This window comes from Triturus cristatus, chromosome 6, assembly GCF_964204655.1.
Source record: "Triturus cristatus chromosome 6, aTriCri1.1, whole genome shotgun sequence".
In the NCBI taxonomy this organism is placed as follows: domain Eukaryota; kingdom Metazoa; phylum Chordata; class Amphibia; order Caudata; family Salamandridae; genus Triturus; species Triturus cristatus.
In genome coordinates, this window is record NC_140589.1 from 21,509,678 (window position 1) to 21,523,565 (window position 13,888).

The window sequence follows — 13,888 nt, forward strand, 5'->3', positions numbered from 1 at the left end:
TGCCTGTTGAGCTCGAGTTTCTTGCTCTTGTTTGCGTAGCCGGTAGCTCATTAAAGTTAAGGACACTGTTATTTTATGTCAGAGGCTGCCGTTACCTTTCAAGCACAAGCAACTAATAGAGTCGATGTGTGTCCTTATTCTTCGAAAGTGCAAGGCAATATTTGCTTTTATGTGCTCAATTTCTGTAATGTGTTCTTTCTAGTAACCTTCCCATGAAATAGGCTCGCAGTTATGCTTTCGGTGCCTCAGGCAGCTATGTGCACGCCTTAGGTTATTATGTTTTGTCTTCAAAACCTCTAAAGTCTAATAGATCATACACCTTTGAGGTTAAGGGGGCAAGGTGTAGGCACCAATTTGCGGTTGTCGCTGCAGTTGGACAGTCCCTGAAAGTCGCCACCATGGACCTGTGATAGGCGAGATACCAGGGATAGCCGGAGTTATACCACCAGATTGCAGAGGCAACAACAAAGCCGTTTTCAATTAAATGCACATTTACACGTTGGTCTCATCAGTATAAACATGCAGGTGCCTGCAGGTAATCTGACCAGTTATCTGACTGCACAACAGCAAAGCTGAGGGAAGGTCACCAGAGGAAGTATCAGAGGTCCTGAGAACCACATGCGGTGTTTAGATGTCTGTGAAGATGCTCCGGGCTGCCCCCACTTCTGCACTAAACACTGGTCAGGAATGCTGGATCTGGCGGTCTCGCCTGTCAAGAGTCCTTGACACCAACTTGAAGAGAAGAAAACGGGTATATACAAATGCACAAGTGTCCTGACTCCACACAGGTGCAGGGTTTCAGTTGCAATCCTCTAGTCCTGGTGGAAGCGGGAGGTCATATCCGGTTTTACAAACATTCATTTTGCTTACATTGCCCGTATACCTGTGCTGTTGCCTAGGATACCCTATAAACCACTCTTATTTGTATTGTATAGGTGAAGGGCATATCCTTATTGCTTGTTAGTTGGTCTGCTGTGTTTAAACTGTAAGATAGTTTGTAATTATGCAGTGCCAGGCAGAGGCGCAACTAGAGCCAAATGGGGGGCTGAATCTTTTAAGCCATAGGCAGAGTGGAGCTGCAGGGGCTCTTAGAAGGGGTGAAACAACAGCGAGGCCTCATTAACATGCAAATGGTCTTTTAAAGAGCTGTGAAGTGCTCGGGTGCGGCTGTGTGCGCGCCGGGAAGCGGTCTCGTCCCGGGCTGCCACACACGACGGGGGGGGGGCTGAAGCCCTGTGAGTCCAATGGGTGTTGCGTGCCTGGTGCCAGGTGAAAAAGGGTCGGTCTAATTCCAATCACTTTTTAAGCTGTGGTTGTCTGTCGTTAAATTGGTCTGTTTGACATGGAGAAGTATTAATCCACTAATATCCATATTAAACAATACCTTTATCCCTCATGGACGTCTGGTCATTCCGTTGGGGTGCCTTATTAGCACACTCGAAGCAAGCAGCGCCCTATGGGCTAATACGAGTTGACAAGACGCTTCGGGAGTCCCTCACACCTTTCCGTGCTCAAGCCCTTAAAAAGGCAGTATTCTCGGAGGGAGGGCGTTGCGTTTGCAGGCCGCCCGCGGTAGCACGGCTTGTTTTACTTTCCTTCCATGTCCATGGAATGCGCCTCTGTTGGAATGCACCGGGGGAGTTGCAGGAGCGCCACAGAAAGTTCAAATATTGGCGCAGGGTAAACAGCCAGAAGGTGTGTGTGCTTAACGGTGTCTAGCTTAGATTGTAGCACTTCACAACAGCGGCAAAGCAAACACCTCCGTGTGCCCAGCGCGAGCCGCAGAACATATCGATCATGGCAGGAGCTCGATGTAGTCCAACTTTCAGTGATGTGGAAAGGATGCGCCACGTCGCATTAAATGCGCGGAGTATCAGATCAGGTCTTTCCATTTCTTGCACCAACACTCGAGCCTGTATCATGAGAAATGTTAGTGCCTGTGAATGGTTTTGATTGTAAGGACATAATGGTATGTCCTTATGATAAAATTAATGAATTATACGTGCATAGTTTTGTAACAAGAAGTTTGAAATATTTGAGTACAGCCTTTGTTACGCCCCTGTGGCGAGAGCCATGAACACATCCGCCTTTCTCCGAGGCGAAGCAGAAATGCCTTCGAAGAAAGGCAGCGGCGTTTCCGGATTCGGGGGCGTGTTTTTCTTTTCTCTCCTCTTGCCATTGGCTGGAAGAGAATTCGAAAAGTAGCAAACAACACTCCCCCGAATCCGAAAAGGACGGGGCCTGTTCGGAGAGACAAACCTCTTCTCCAATGGCTGGCCAGCATTCAAGAGGCCAGCCAATGGAGAAGAGGTAAAAAAAAGGGGCGGGTTAAAGCCCCACTCCAAAACATTAAATCTCGGAGCGAGACTGCGCAAGCGCAGCCTTCGAGCCGAGACCTAAAAAGAGAAGAAATACTACAATTCCCGACCCAACCACTAGATGGCTGAATAATGCACAACATAGTGAATCCAGAAAATTCTTCAAGCTGTAAAACTACACCGACAGTTAAACTATTCATTCAGGGAAGGTATTTGCCAGTGAAATATTTGGTGCGCTGGTGAGCAGTGTTCATCCCACCATGGATTATCAGCTTAGTTACTTCCTCAACACTTCCGAAGCACCACTTCTAACAAGCATTGGCAAAGCCAACAGGTCTCGCAATGGCTTTTTTCCCCCCATCCGAGCTGTATTGGTAAAGTATTTTGCCCATTGCCTGACATTTAAGCAGAGGCAGTTGTAGGCGGGAGGCTGGTAAAATAACGCTATTTTCGGGTTAAAAAAGAAAACAAATCTCCCGCTTGAATCTGGTTAGTTTGGCATGTATGCCCGAGCCTGGTGATTTTATGCTCACCCATGTACAGCGCTTTGAAGCCGTTTTCGGTGAAGGAGGTGCTGTATAAAACAACAAATAAAATAATACACCAAAGAGAGACTGCAGGAATACACAGAGCATTTGGGAGTCGGGGGAGTCTAGAGGATGAAACCTCTTGACAAAGCGCTGTGAAGGCGCTGCAAGGAGCTATGTAGCACTATGTGAACCCAAGCATAAGTAAACTAAAAATAAAATCTAATGTGCGCAGCAGCACTGATAGGGAAATGAAAGGCGCATAGGTCCTTTGCAGCAGGCGGCACTCTTGTTAAAAAGAAATGACTCCCTGGACCTGCACCCCCCCCTCCCCCCCTCCAAAAACACAAGAGGCCCAGTAGACTGGGAGCGGCAACACAAGGGAGGTGCGGGGAAGTATGTGGGAGAGAGGCGTGCAATTAAATAAATTAAATAATTGTGGTGAAAGGCACCAAATTACTATAAATAACAGGCAGTGAGGGGGAGGCAAAGCCCCCTGATCATAGGTTGTGCTCTGAGCCTGCTTACATGAAGTGCTAAGAAACCGCTTGGAGCCGGAGGCGCTTCCTTCATAGCCCGGGACTGGAACTTGTTTTTTAGGTCTCGCCTGACCCAGCGCATGCGCTGGTCTGGCGAGACTTATTGAGAGGGCTCCAAAAGGTGCTACCAGGCCAGCCTAGAGCTACAGTGCATGTGCGCGGCCGCGCGTGCCGCGCTTTACCGCCATTACTTTCACTATCGCGGTCGCTTTGATGTTTGATGGCGATCACTTTCGGGACCGCACGGCTGCTTGGTATAGCCAATAGGTCTCGCTTTTGGGACCTTATAAGTATTTAGTTATGCAACTGTTGCATGGCTAAACATTTATAAGGTCCCAAAGGCGAGACCTATTGGCTATGCCAATGCTTGTTAACCCTTGTGTGGAATCTAGCAATCTACGAACTGGAACATTATGGAATCTAGCCGTGTGCACTAATTCTAGCAATGCTCACTGAATGGGGCATGATGGTCTAAAGCCAGGTAATAATCGGTGAATAATGAAAGGTGGCCAGGAAGCTTATTGTAGAATTATGGAATCTAGCCCTGTACTAGTTCATATCAACGTCCTCCAGAGAGCCGCCCTCGCTCCAATATTCCAATGCATTTCACGCTAGCACATTAACCCCACACCTGCTCACTTTCTCAAGCTTGTCCTCCGGAATCATCTCCGGCCCAAGCAGTAACATTTTGCCTTTTGGTGGGAGATAGGAGTCCTCTTTCACACCTTGGCGGTTGTTTGCGAACTGTTTTCAAAGGTTTATTGCATAATTTCCCCCCCCCCCCCCCCCCCATCTGGGTTCGAGACGAGAGCATCATGATTAGAGGACTGAGGCCCCAGAGCCTCTGAGGAATGAGTGAGTGGTAACAGACCCCCCACCCCCCACAGGACGAGATAGAGCAGATACTGAGAGCCCTAGTGGCAATACACCCACCGGTACCACCCTGTAGCCTCAAGATAACACTCTAGTCAAGTGATTAGTACTACTGGTACCCAAGAAGGATGAATGATAGAGCAGCCCTGCGGCCAGTGCTGAGATTATTACGGAGTGCGACTGAATTTGAAATGAAATCTCAGATCTTGCAGATGTAAACCTGAACTCAAGGATGATGAGACAGAGGAGCCCTGCGCCTGCAGATTGAATGTGTCTGTCTCATGAATTCTCACAGATCTCATCTGACCTGCAATGAGTGGTGCGCTCCGCGCTGTGTGAAGTATGTTACTCTGATCATGAGAACGGACAGGGGGACTCTGAGGAATGACGCTACCCTGTGCCGGGCGCCAGTGCCTGGTAAAACTGTCATGCACGGATCCGTCTGTGAAGATAAACCTTACTACCCAGTACTGTGGTGCCCGATCATAAGCGCATGAGACTCAGACAGAGCAGCCCTGCGGCGGCCCGCCTTCAGATTTACTGTGAATTAAACCACAATGACCAGACTGCAGATAAACCAGGAGGCTCACTGACTCAGGAAGGATGATGAGACAGAGCAGCCCTGCCTGCAGATAATAACTCTGATCATGAGAACGGAGAGGGGGCCTCTGAGGAATGATGGTACCTCCTCCCCCCCCCCTCCTCCCCTGCGCCGAGAGCAGAGAGCCCTGCCTGGTAAGTCTGTCGCGCACTGACCCATGAAGATAAACTTACTACTGTGGTGCCCTAAGATAAGACTCAGACAGAGCAGCCCTGCGGCCCGCCTGCATTTACTGTGATAAATCACAATGATCAGACTACAGATAAACCAGGAGGCTCACTGACTCAGGAAGGATAAGGAGACAGAGCAGCCCTGCAGATGCTATTGTGTGTGAAATTGTTTTTCAGACATGACTCATGTAGTAGTATAAAACACTTACTTGAACGAGTACTAGACGAGTTCAGAGACTTCCCGGTCCGTGACCGTCCGGCGGCCACGGGCCGCACAGGGACCTGCCGCACAGCTGAGCTGCAGCACTGTGACCGCACTGCATGATGCACTCTGCAGCAGTCTTGCGGGGGTAACTATTGCGGCGCTGCGCACCGCAGACAAAGACAGTCAGCACTGTGCACGGCGAGGAATTGACTGGCTCAGATTGAGTCCCCCGCCGCTTCTGCTCACTCCAGACGTGACCGCACTTACCGTCACATCCGGATTTAATCCCGGGCGCCCCCCTGGTGTGCCACAATGACTGACTGACAGCCAGTAGCATCGTGCTGAGAGGGCAGGCTCCGTCCCCCCTCCCACCCCGGCAGTAATTGGCAGCAGTCAGTGTGTCAAAGCCGTGTGGCGCCAGCGCTGCAGGAATATATTACTGCCTGCAGCCAGGCACGGCACAGGCTGGGCAGATTTGTTACATTGTAGCGCTCAACACCCACATGCTTCGGCAATTAAGTGAAAAAAAATGGCTGTCTTGAATTACATTTATAATTTCGGTGCTTGTAAAAGTAACTTCTAATTTCCAGAACATTCAGCGGATAAGGTGTCACTTGGAAAACTGCGGGAGCATTTAGCACTTACCAGAGTACAATGGGAGCTGGCAGCTGCTGATGGGCACCCGTCTTTCACTGTCAGTGGTGGTTAGCAGCCCCCTTGCTGCTGCTGCTGACATGGCGCCAGGGACGTAGCGTAGTCACTAATATTATAGACTCGAGAGTTTCCAAATAAAAAACAATACGCCCCCTCAGATAACATCAACAACAAGCGCTGAAAGACAAGCGTTTACCTTATGGGAGCGAGCAGCGGTGGGCGCGATAATTGCTAACAGATGGCGCTGCTACTCGATCCCGCATGGTAAATGCTGTACATGCCACGAGGGCTGATTGGAAACCGTGCAGAACATGCACGAGTTTCCACAAAAGCCCGGAGTGATTCCAAGAGGTCACTCCAATACAGCGCTTGCGCGCTGCGTAGGCGAGACCTAAACGGAAGTAAATAAAACAAGCATTTGCAATGCAATAGGTCTCGCATTTGCGAGAGTTTAAGCTATTGGCATTGTAAATGACAATGCCTTTTATTTACCTGTTTTGATAATTAACACATAAATACAAGGCATTGTCATTTACAATGCCAATAGCTCAAACCCTTGTAAATACGAGACCTATTGCTTAGAAAGTGAAAGCGTGCATGGCGCGCTGAATGTTGCAGGAAAGCATGTTGGCCTGCAGTCGTAGAAACTCATTAAAGAAAATAGTGCTTACAGACCAGGTGCTTTCACGTTCTTTGTTAAGATAAAGCTATATAAAGGTTTATATGATCAGCCACAGATCAGGTAAGTATGAGTCATTACCAGCCTGTGTTCAGTTTTGTGTTAAATGCCAGGTGGGTTATTGGTGACTGAGGGCCAGACCGAAAAGTGGGGAGAACTCCACCCTCAAATGCCATGCGTGAGTAAATTCAACGTAAATGGGTTGGACGTTGGTCCAGGGTTAGGGGGTATACATGAATTGGCGGCATAAACAATTGGTGGTTGAAGTTTGTGAACTAGTACCTGTATTATAACACTAGCAGCGGTTAGACGATGGGGGATAATCAACAGATGCCAGATTCCGAGAGCAGGCTTTGGTGGTGTTGAGTGGTGGTGGTGGTGGTGGTGGTGACTCGTGCGGAGATGATGCTGAGGTAATGCTGATTGATACTTAGGTTTTGCTGAGTGATGATGATGTGTTTGTGTACAATTGCAAATGTGATGTTGAGTGATACTGTTGTGGTGTTGAGTGATGTTGTGGTGCTGAGTGATGCTGTGGTGGCACTGAGTGATATTGTTGTGATGCTATGGTGTTGCTGAGTGATGCTGTGGTGGCGCGGAGTGTTGCTGTGGTGGCGCGGAGTGTTGCTGTGGTGGCGCGGAGTGTTGCTGTGGTGGCGCGGAGTGTTGCTGTGGTGGCGCTGAGTGTTGCTGTGGTGGCGCTGAGTGTTGCTGTGGTGGCGCTGAGTGTTGCTGTGGTGGCGCTGAGTGTTGCTGTGGTGGCGCTGAGTGTTGCTGTGGTGGCGCTGAGTGTTGCTATGGGTGCGCTGAGTGTTGCTATGGGTGCGCTGAGTGATGCTGTGGTTGTGCAGAGTGACGCTGTGGTTGTGCTGAGTGACGCTGTGGTGGCGCAGTGTGATGCTGTTGTGGTGGTGAGTCATATTGTTGTGGTGCTGAGTGCTATTGTTGTTGCGCCGAGTGATGCTGTGGTGGTCCTGAGTGATGCTGTGGTGGTCCTGAGTGATGCTGTGGTGGTCTTGAGTGATGTAATTGTGGTGTTGTGATGCTGTGGTTAAACTCAGAGTGATGTATTATAACTGCACAGTACTGTAATGAGACCGCTGGAGAGTCTCCTTGTTTCCTGTGTAGTTTTTTACATTCTGCAGGCCAAATAGGAGCAAAATGGAGGATCAAAAACGAAAGAGAAACAATGTAATAAGGAATGGCAGATGAATGTCAAGTGGGAAAGTGATTGAAAGAGAAGAGAGAGTGAGAGGATAGAGAATAAAGGGGAGAGATAGATAAAGAAAGGGAGAGAAAGTGACTAAAGGGGAGAGAAAGAGAGAGAGAAAGGGTGTACATAGAATGAAGGGTGCTTATGTCGCCTTGTCCTGTATTAGCTGCTTGTTTCAGGAGACAGCAGTGCACGAGGGAATAACAAATGCTGTTGTTTTAAAATACACCCATGTAACATAGAATGTGTGAGAATAGATAGCTTTTAAAAAAGTTTGCTAAATAGATTACTGCCTTGAGCAAAAAAAAAAACTTATTTAATGATTATAACTATACAGCGCTGTAATAAGACCGCTTGAGAGACTCCTTGTCTGGTGTGTAAATGTTTACAACCTGCAGTCTAAAGAGGATGAAAGCGGAGGAGCAAATACGAGAGAGAATGGAAGAGGGAATGGCAAGTGGAGCTCAAGTGCGAGAGTGAGTGAGAGAGAAGAGAGAGCGAGAGGAGAGAGAATAAAGGGGATAGAGAGAGAGAAAGAAGGGGAGAGAGAGTGAATGAAGGGGTTTGAAAGAGAAAGGGGTGAGAGAGAGAATGATGGGCTAAAAAAGAGAGAGACAGGAGAGTTAATGAAGAAGAGAGAGAATTAGAGAGGGGAGAGAGAGAGAAGGAGAGACAAAAAGAGAGTGAGAGGTGGAAATCGAGTGAAGAAGTAACGCGGCAAAAGTAACATCCAATTTTGCTTTGTCCTTTGCTTGATTAATCAAAAAAAAACAAACGGGTGAGACAAAAATACAGTTAATTAACTTGTGACTAAAAATATAAGCGAAATAGCGATATAAGGTGAAAGCAAACCACCAAAGCAATATTTCCAACCACCCCAAAAAACCTGAGAAAGCACAAGGTATAACGTAATGTAAAAAGTGGCACAGTAAATCCAAAAGTCCTAATTAAATACTAGCCGTGCCCATGTGGAGAAGTGTGGCTCAATGATTAGAGCGGCTGACCCTGATGCAGGGTTCAATTCCCCGCCTCGGCGGGTCTTGGGCTCAAAAATTCCACGGACCTGATAATTCTCGCCTCGGTGTCTATTCCAATCATGGAGTCCCACTCTGCAACTCTGGGCAATTGCTTGCTTAATCTCCACAACGGCCCCCACAACGCTAAGGATGCCTGGCCTCCACCTTGGGGGTGCCCAGGAGTGGACGCCTCACAGGGAAATCCAAGATGGGTTCCACAGCGGTATTCGTACAAGCGCCTTGAGACCCTTGCGGGTGAGTAGTGCGCTATACAAGTATCAATTTACATTTACATGTGAAAAACGAATCCTTTCTACATGTTTTTTGTGTTTTTTAATCCATCAATTTATTTTATGGTTCATTTTACACGCGTTTACCCATACTGTGGATAAAATTACGTCCCGCTAACAACTTTGTGGTAAAGATTGACCATTAGATAGGACAGGCTTATGGGGGATAAAAATGTTTGGAAGTAATCGTAAACAAAGTCTCCACTGAGGGGAATCAGCGATCAAGGAGGATGGTTCTGTCTGGCTTGTGCCCCAGTGGTGCCTCTGGTCTGTTTCCTGCTGACACTTGTTAATTTAGCATTTCTAATGTAATTGCAAACAAGCCGCGCTGTCTGCATGCTTGAACTACAAACATTAAATAATGGTTACGCGACCTTGCTGCAGGAACACTGTGAGTGTTTAAAAGCATCCATTAGCAAATATTGTGTGATAATAGATCGGTATGGAAAACCTTTATAAATAGTTTTGTGATTTGAGTCAGACACACATTTTAGTTACATGTTAGGACTACACAACACTGTAATTATACCTCTGCAAAAGCCTCCTTGCCTGCTGTCTAGATTTGTACAACCCGCAGGCCCAAAAGGAGAAAATTTGAGGAGCAAATACAAAAGATAAAGAATAGAAGAAGAGATGGCAGATTACGCTCAAGTGGGAGAATAATTGAGAGAGAAGAGAGAGCAATAGGAGAGAGATTGAAGGGAGAAAGCGAAATCAAGGGAGAGAGAGTGAATGAAGGGGAGAGAGAGAGAAAGAAAGGGAGAGAGAGAGAGAATGAAGGGGGTAGAGAGAGAGAGGAGACTAAATAAAAAAGAGAGAAAAATAGAGAGGGGGATAGAGCGAGAAAAAGTGGGGGGAGAGAGAGAGGGAAGAAGTGATGCGAAAAAAGCAACAGCCAATGTTGCCTTGTCCTGTGTGGAAAAAAGGCATAAATATTAACAGTAAATAATTTGTGAGCCACTCAGAGCGAATGGGGAGGGACTCTAACTAAGATGAATGCGCAGAAGTGTGAATAGAAGATTGACTGTGAATGGATCGATGGAATGAAAAATTAATACTTTATTACATTGTTAAAGCCTCTGCTTATGTTGCCCTGTCTTGTATCAGCAGCTTGTTTCAGGAGACAGCAGTGCATGAGGGAATAACAAATGCTGTTGTTTTAAAATACATGCATGTAACACATAATGTGTGAGAATAAACAGCTTTTTAAAAAGTTTGATAAATTGTTTCCTGACTTCAGCCAAAGACACAAATGTTAAGTTACATGTTAGGATTACACTGCACTGTAATTATACCGCTGGAAAGCCTCCTTGCCTGCTGTGTAGATTTGTAGAACCAGGCGGTTCAAAAGGAACAAGGTGGAGAAGCAAATAGAAAAGATAAACGATGGAATAAGGGATGTGGGATGACGCTCAAGTGGGAGAATAAGTGAGAAATAGAGCAAGAGGAGAGAGAATTAAGGGGAGAGAGAGAGAAATAAAAGGAGAGAGAGTGAATGAAGAGGAGAGAAAGAGAGAGAAAGGGGGAAACAGAATAAAAGGGGTAGAAATAGAGAGAGAGAGGAGACAGAATGAAGAGACAGAAATAGAGAGGGAGGTATAGACATAGAGAGAGATAAAAAGTGGGGGGAGAGAGAGAGGGAAGAAATGTTGTAAAAAATCAACAGCCAATGTTGCCGTGTCGTGTGTGGGGAAAAATCCCTAAATATTAACCGAAAAAAATGTGTGAGCCACTTTAAGCGAATAAGAAGGGGATTCTAACTTGTCGTTAAAATCCGATCTAAAGTGAAAGTACAACAAGACCAGCCCGGCGGAGCGTGGCGCGCGCGCGCTTGGCGGCGGAGCGCATTCCAGGTGGGGGAGCGGACCCTTTGAAGTGCGATGCCAAACGGATTGCATGGCGGCACGATGCGCGTGATTGTGCGCGTGCTCACCATGCAATCCGCTTTTCAGAGCACTTTTGGGAGCCCCTTACAATAGTCTCGCTTTGCGATCGCTTACGCGATAGCAAGGCGGGACCTAAAAATGACACTCGTTTATTATTCGTTGTAAAAATAAATACTTTGACATTGGAAATCTTCCCAGTGTCTGTTGCAAAAATGTATTAAATAAAATGGAAAGTCTGAGATGGATTAAAGGTGTTGAATTTGGGTTTAGGGTGTAGTTCGTAAGTGGTTAAGGGTGTGGCGATGGAGGTTATGTATATGAAGTTTGGGGTATAGTGGTAAGGGTTAGGCATTACAGATCATGGGCATGGGGGTTAACGGTTATATGACTGGTTCAACAAATTGTGGTGTCTTGTCAAAGGTATATGGTTAGGCTCGGACCGAGTACGCGCTTGCTGGTATGATTGCATTCTGTGCGCCTGCTGCATGGGTGGGAGGGGGCGGGATGTCAGTTCCCCGGATTTGGGACACCATCAAGCTTGCCCCACCGCAGCGCAGGTTGAGTGGCTGTGTCGTGTGTAGCACCGGTTAACGTTCACTACATTGCATCAAGGATATCTTCCCCCCCCCACCCCCCCCCCCCAGGTCGCTGGCTAGGTCAGTTAAGTGCAGAGCAACATAACACTACGGTTGGCCTGTACCCAGCTATGGGTGCACCTCATACCATGGCCCTGCACTGGACAGTTCCTTACGCCACATACTAAGTATGGTGGACACACACTGGGGGTGTACAGTTCTCATTGGAGTTAAAAGTTGGTCATAACAAAATGAAAAACGAAACCTCACATAGTCATTGGTTGAGTGCTTCTTGCTGTTATCAATGCCACTGTATACATCCATCAGCAGCCTAAATGTAATGCCCAGCGGCCGGCCCATATGGGTTGTAGGCGACATGCTGTGAGCCCGACTTACTCCTGTCTAGCAAGTGTTCTACGTCTATTGCACTGCATGTTGTTGCTGCCGGCCTGGCGACATGGTTGTAGGCAAGAAGCTGTGTATGCTCTGTTCTTGACTAATAAAGGTTTTTCAAAAAAAAAAAAAAGGTATATGGTTAGGCTTTAATGGTATGGTTGTACGGGTTTGGAGCTAGGGATTTGCGGAATAGTGCTACTGGTTTGGTGAGCAGGGTTATGGTTTATAGGTTTAGGATACAAGGATTAAAGTTTGAGTATGGGTTTGTGACCTCAAGTAAGTTTATGGGGTTGGCATATAGAGCGAATGGGTTTGAAGTATGGGGTTAATTGTTTGAGGTTTAGGTTTTAAGGGTAAAGGAGTTACGTTTTTTGGGTTGTAGAGTGTAGTAGTTACGTGTAAAGCATTGCGTTTTGAGTTAACAGTATAAGAAAGAGTATAACTGGCTACTAGGTTAGGGTTTACATGCCAAGTGTATATGGGAAAGGGCATAGAGGTAAAATGTTGGTGTGTAGGGTTAATAGCGTGAGGTGTAGGACTAAGGGTTTATATGTATGGGGTTAACCCTTATGATTGAATTGTTTAGTGTCGTAGTTGGAAATGTGTTTAAGATGCGTACAGTGTTTACTTCTTGCCTACCCACATACATTTAAAAAAATCAAGTGTTACTTTTTACTGTAACACTGCACTTGTGTATCTTCAGTGAAACACTTTAATTTAAAAGTGATGCAATTAGAAGTTTTAAGTACAAACTGATGCTATTTCTAGCTTAAAAAATAATAGAATTACAAAGTAAAGCGTAGTAGTTTACTCGTGAACAAATTTACGACTACTTTGTTTCAGTTGTCATCCTAGCCCACCTGTAATGGGCTCCTTTGCTTCCTAGGTGGCACCCTGCTTCAGAATGGACAGACCACTGCTGAAATACAGGACGAAGTCCCACTCACTAACCTGGGCCCCAGCGCCTCAGCCAGCAAGCGGCACAGCACTGGTGATAAAATGCACTTTCCCCGCTCCAACCTGCAGATGATAACTACTTTGGGTATGTAGACACAGCGCTGCCATTGTGGCAAATTGCCCTGAGTTTCCGAAGGCCGGTGCATGGTGGGAGACACAGATGGAATTGTCTCTTTTCGAGCGTGAGTGTGGATGGCAGCATTGCCTGTTTAATGTGTGACCAGAAGATCCTTCCGGATAGTACTGGCTGGTGTTACAGGAATGTCAAGCAGCTAGAGTGCGTAAGGGTTGTGTTCAGTAGGAAGCCCCATCACTGGGAATGGCCGCTACATCATGATTTGGGGTGGGGAGGGGTTAAAGGCAGCTTTCTCTACCATTGAACTGTAAATGTAGAGTGTCCGGCCATGTGTGAAGAGTAGATGCTCTCTGCTGTGGCGCGAATGTGATGGCGCCTGTCGCAGAAGAACAGAATGAGATGGTGTCTTGTAGTGTATTTAGGTCATGCACTAATAAAGAGTGAGTGTATGAAGATTAAGCTGCCCCCCCGACCCCCCCAGATGTTTGTTCACGTCTGTATCTTCAATATTGAGTTTACATTAACTGTTCTATTTGACATTTTCAGGAAAAGGTGAATTTGGTGACGTTCACTTGGCCAAAGCTACAGGACTTGAAGACTGTGAGGGAGAAACGGTAGTGCTTGTGAAGAGCTTGCAGGCCCGAGATGAGCAGCTTCAACTTGAATTCAGGCGAGAGTTTGAAATGTTTGGCAAAATGAATCATGCCAATGTGGTGAGGCTCCTGGGGCTGTGCCGTGAGGTGGAACCGCACTACATGATCCTGGAGTATGTGGACCTGGTACGGTAACACCCATCAGACTACCTGATTCAGTCTTGGTTCTGTGACTCCAGGGCGCAGACCCTGCTGCAGTAGTAGCATCCCACTGATTTAATTAGGCCGTTCAGAAGTGCACTCGCTGTTGTGACTGGATC

General features: G+C 46.9%; 1 protein-coding gene across 1 annotated transcript in view; it reads left to right on the top strand.

Annotated features, from left to right (window-relative positions):
- PTK7 (protein tyrosine kinase 7 (inactive)) overlaps positions 1-13,888 on the top strand; it is a 632,664-nt gene that overhangs the window by 456,956 nt on the left and 161,820 nt on the right. The window contains exons 15-16 of the mRNA XM_085610156.1: positions 12,829-12,984; positions 13,522-13,754. Coding sequence (XP_085466282.1) covers positions 12,829-12,984; positions 13,522-13,754 — 389 coding nt within the window. The remainder of the gene's footprint in view (positions 1-12,828; positions 12,985-13,521; positions 13,755-13,888) is intronic.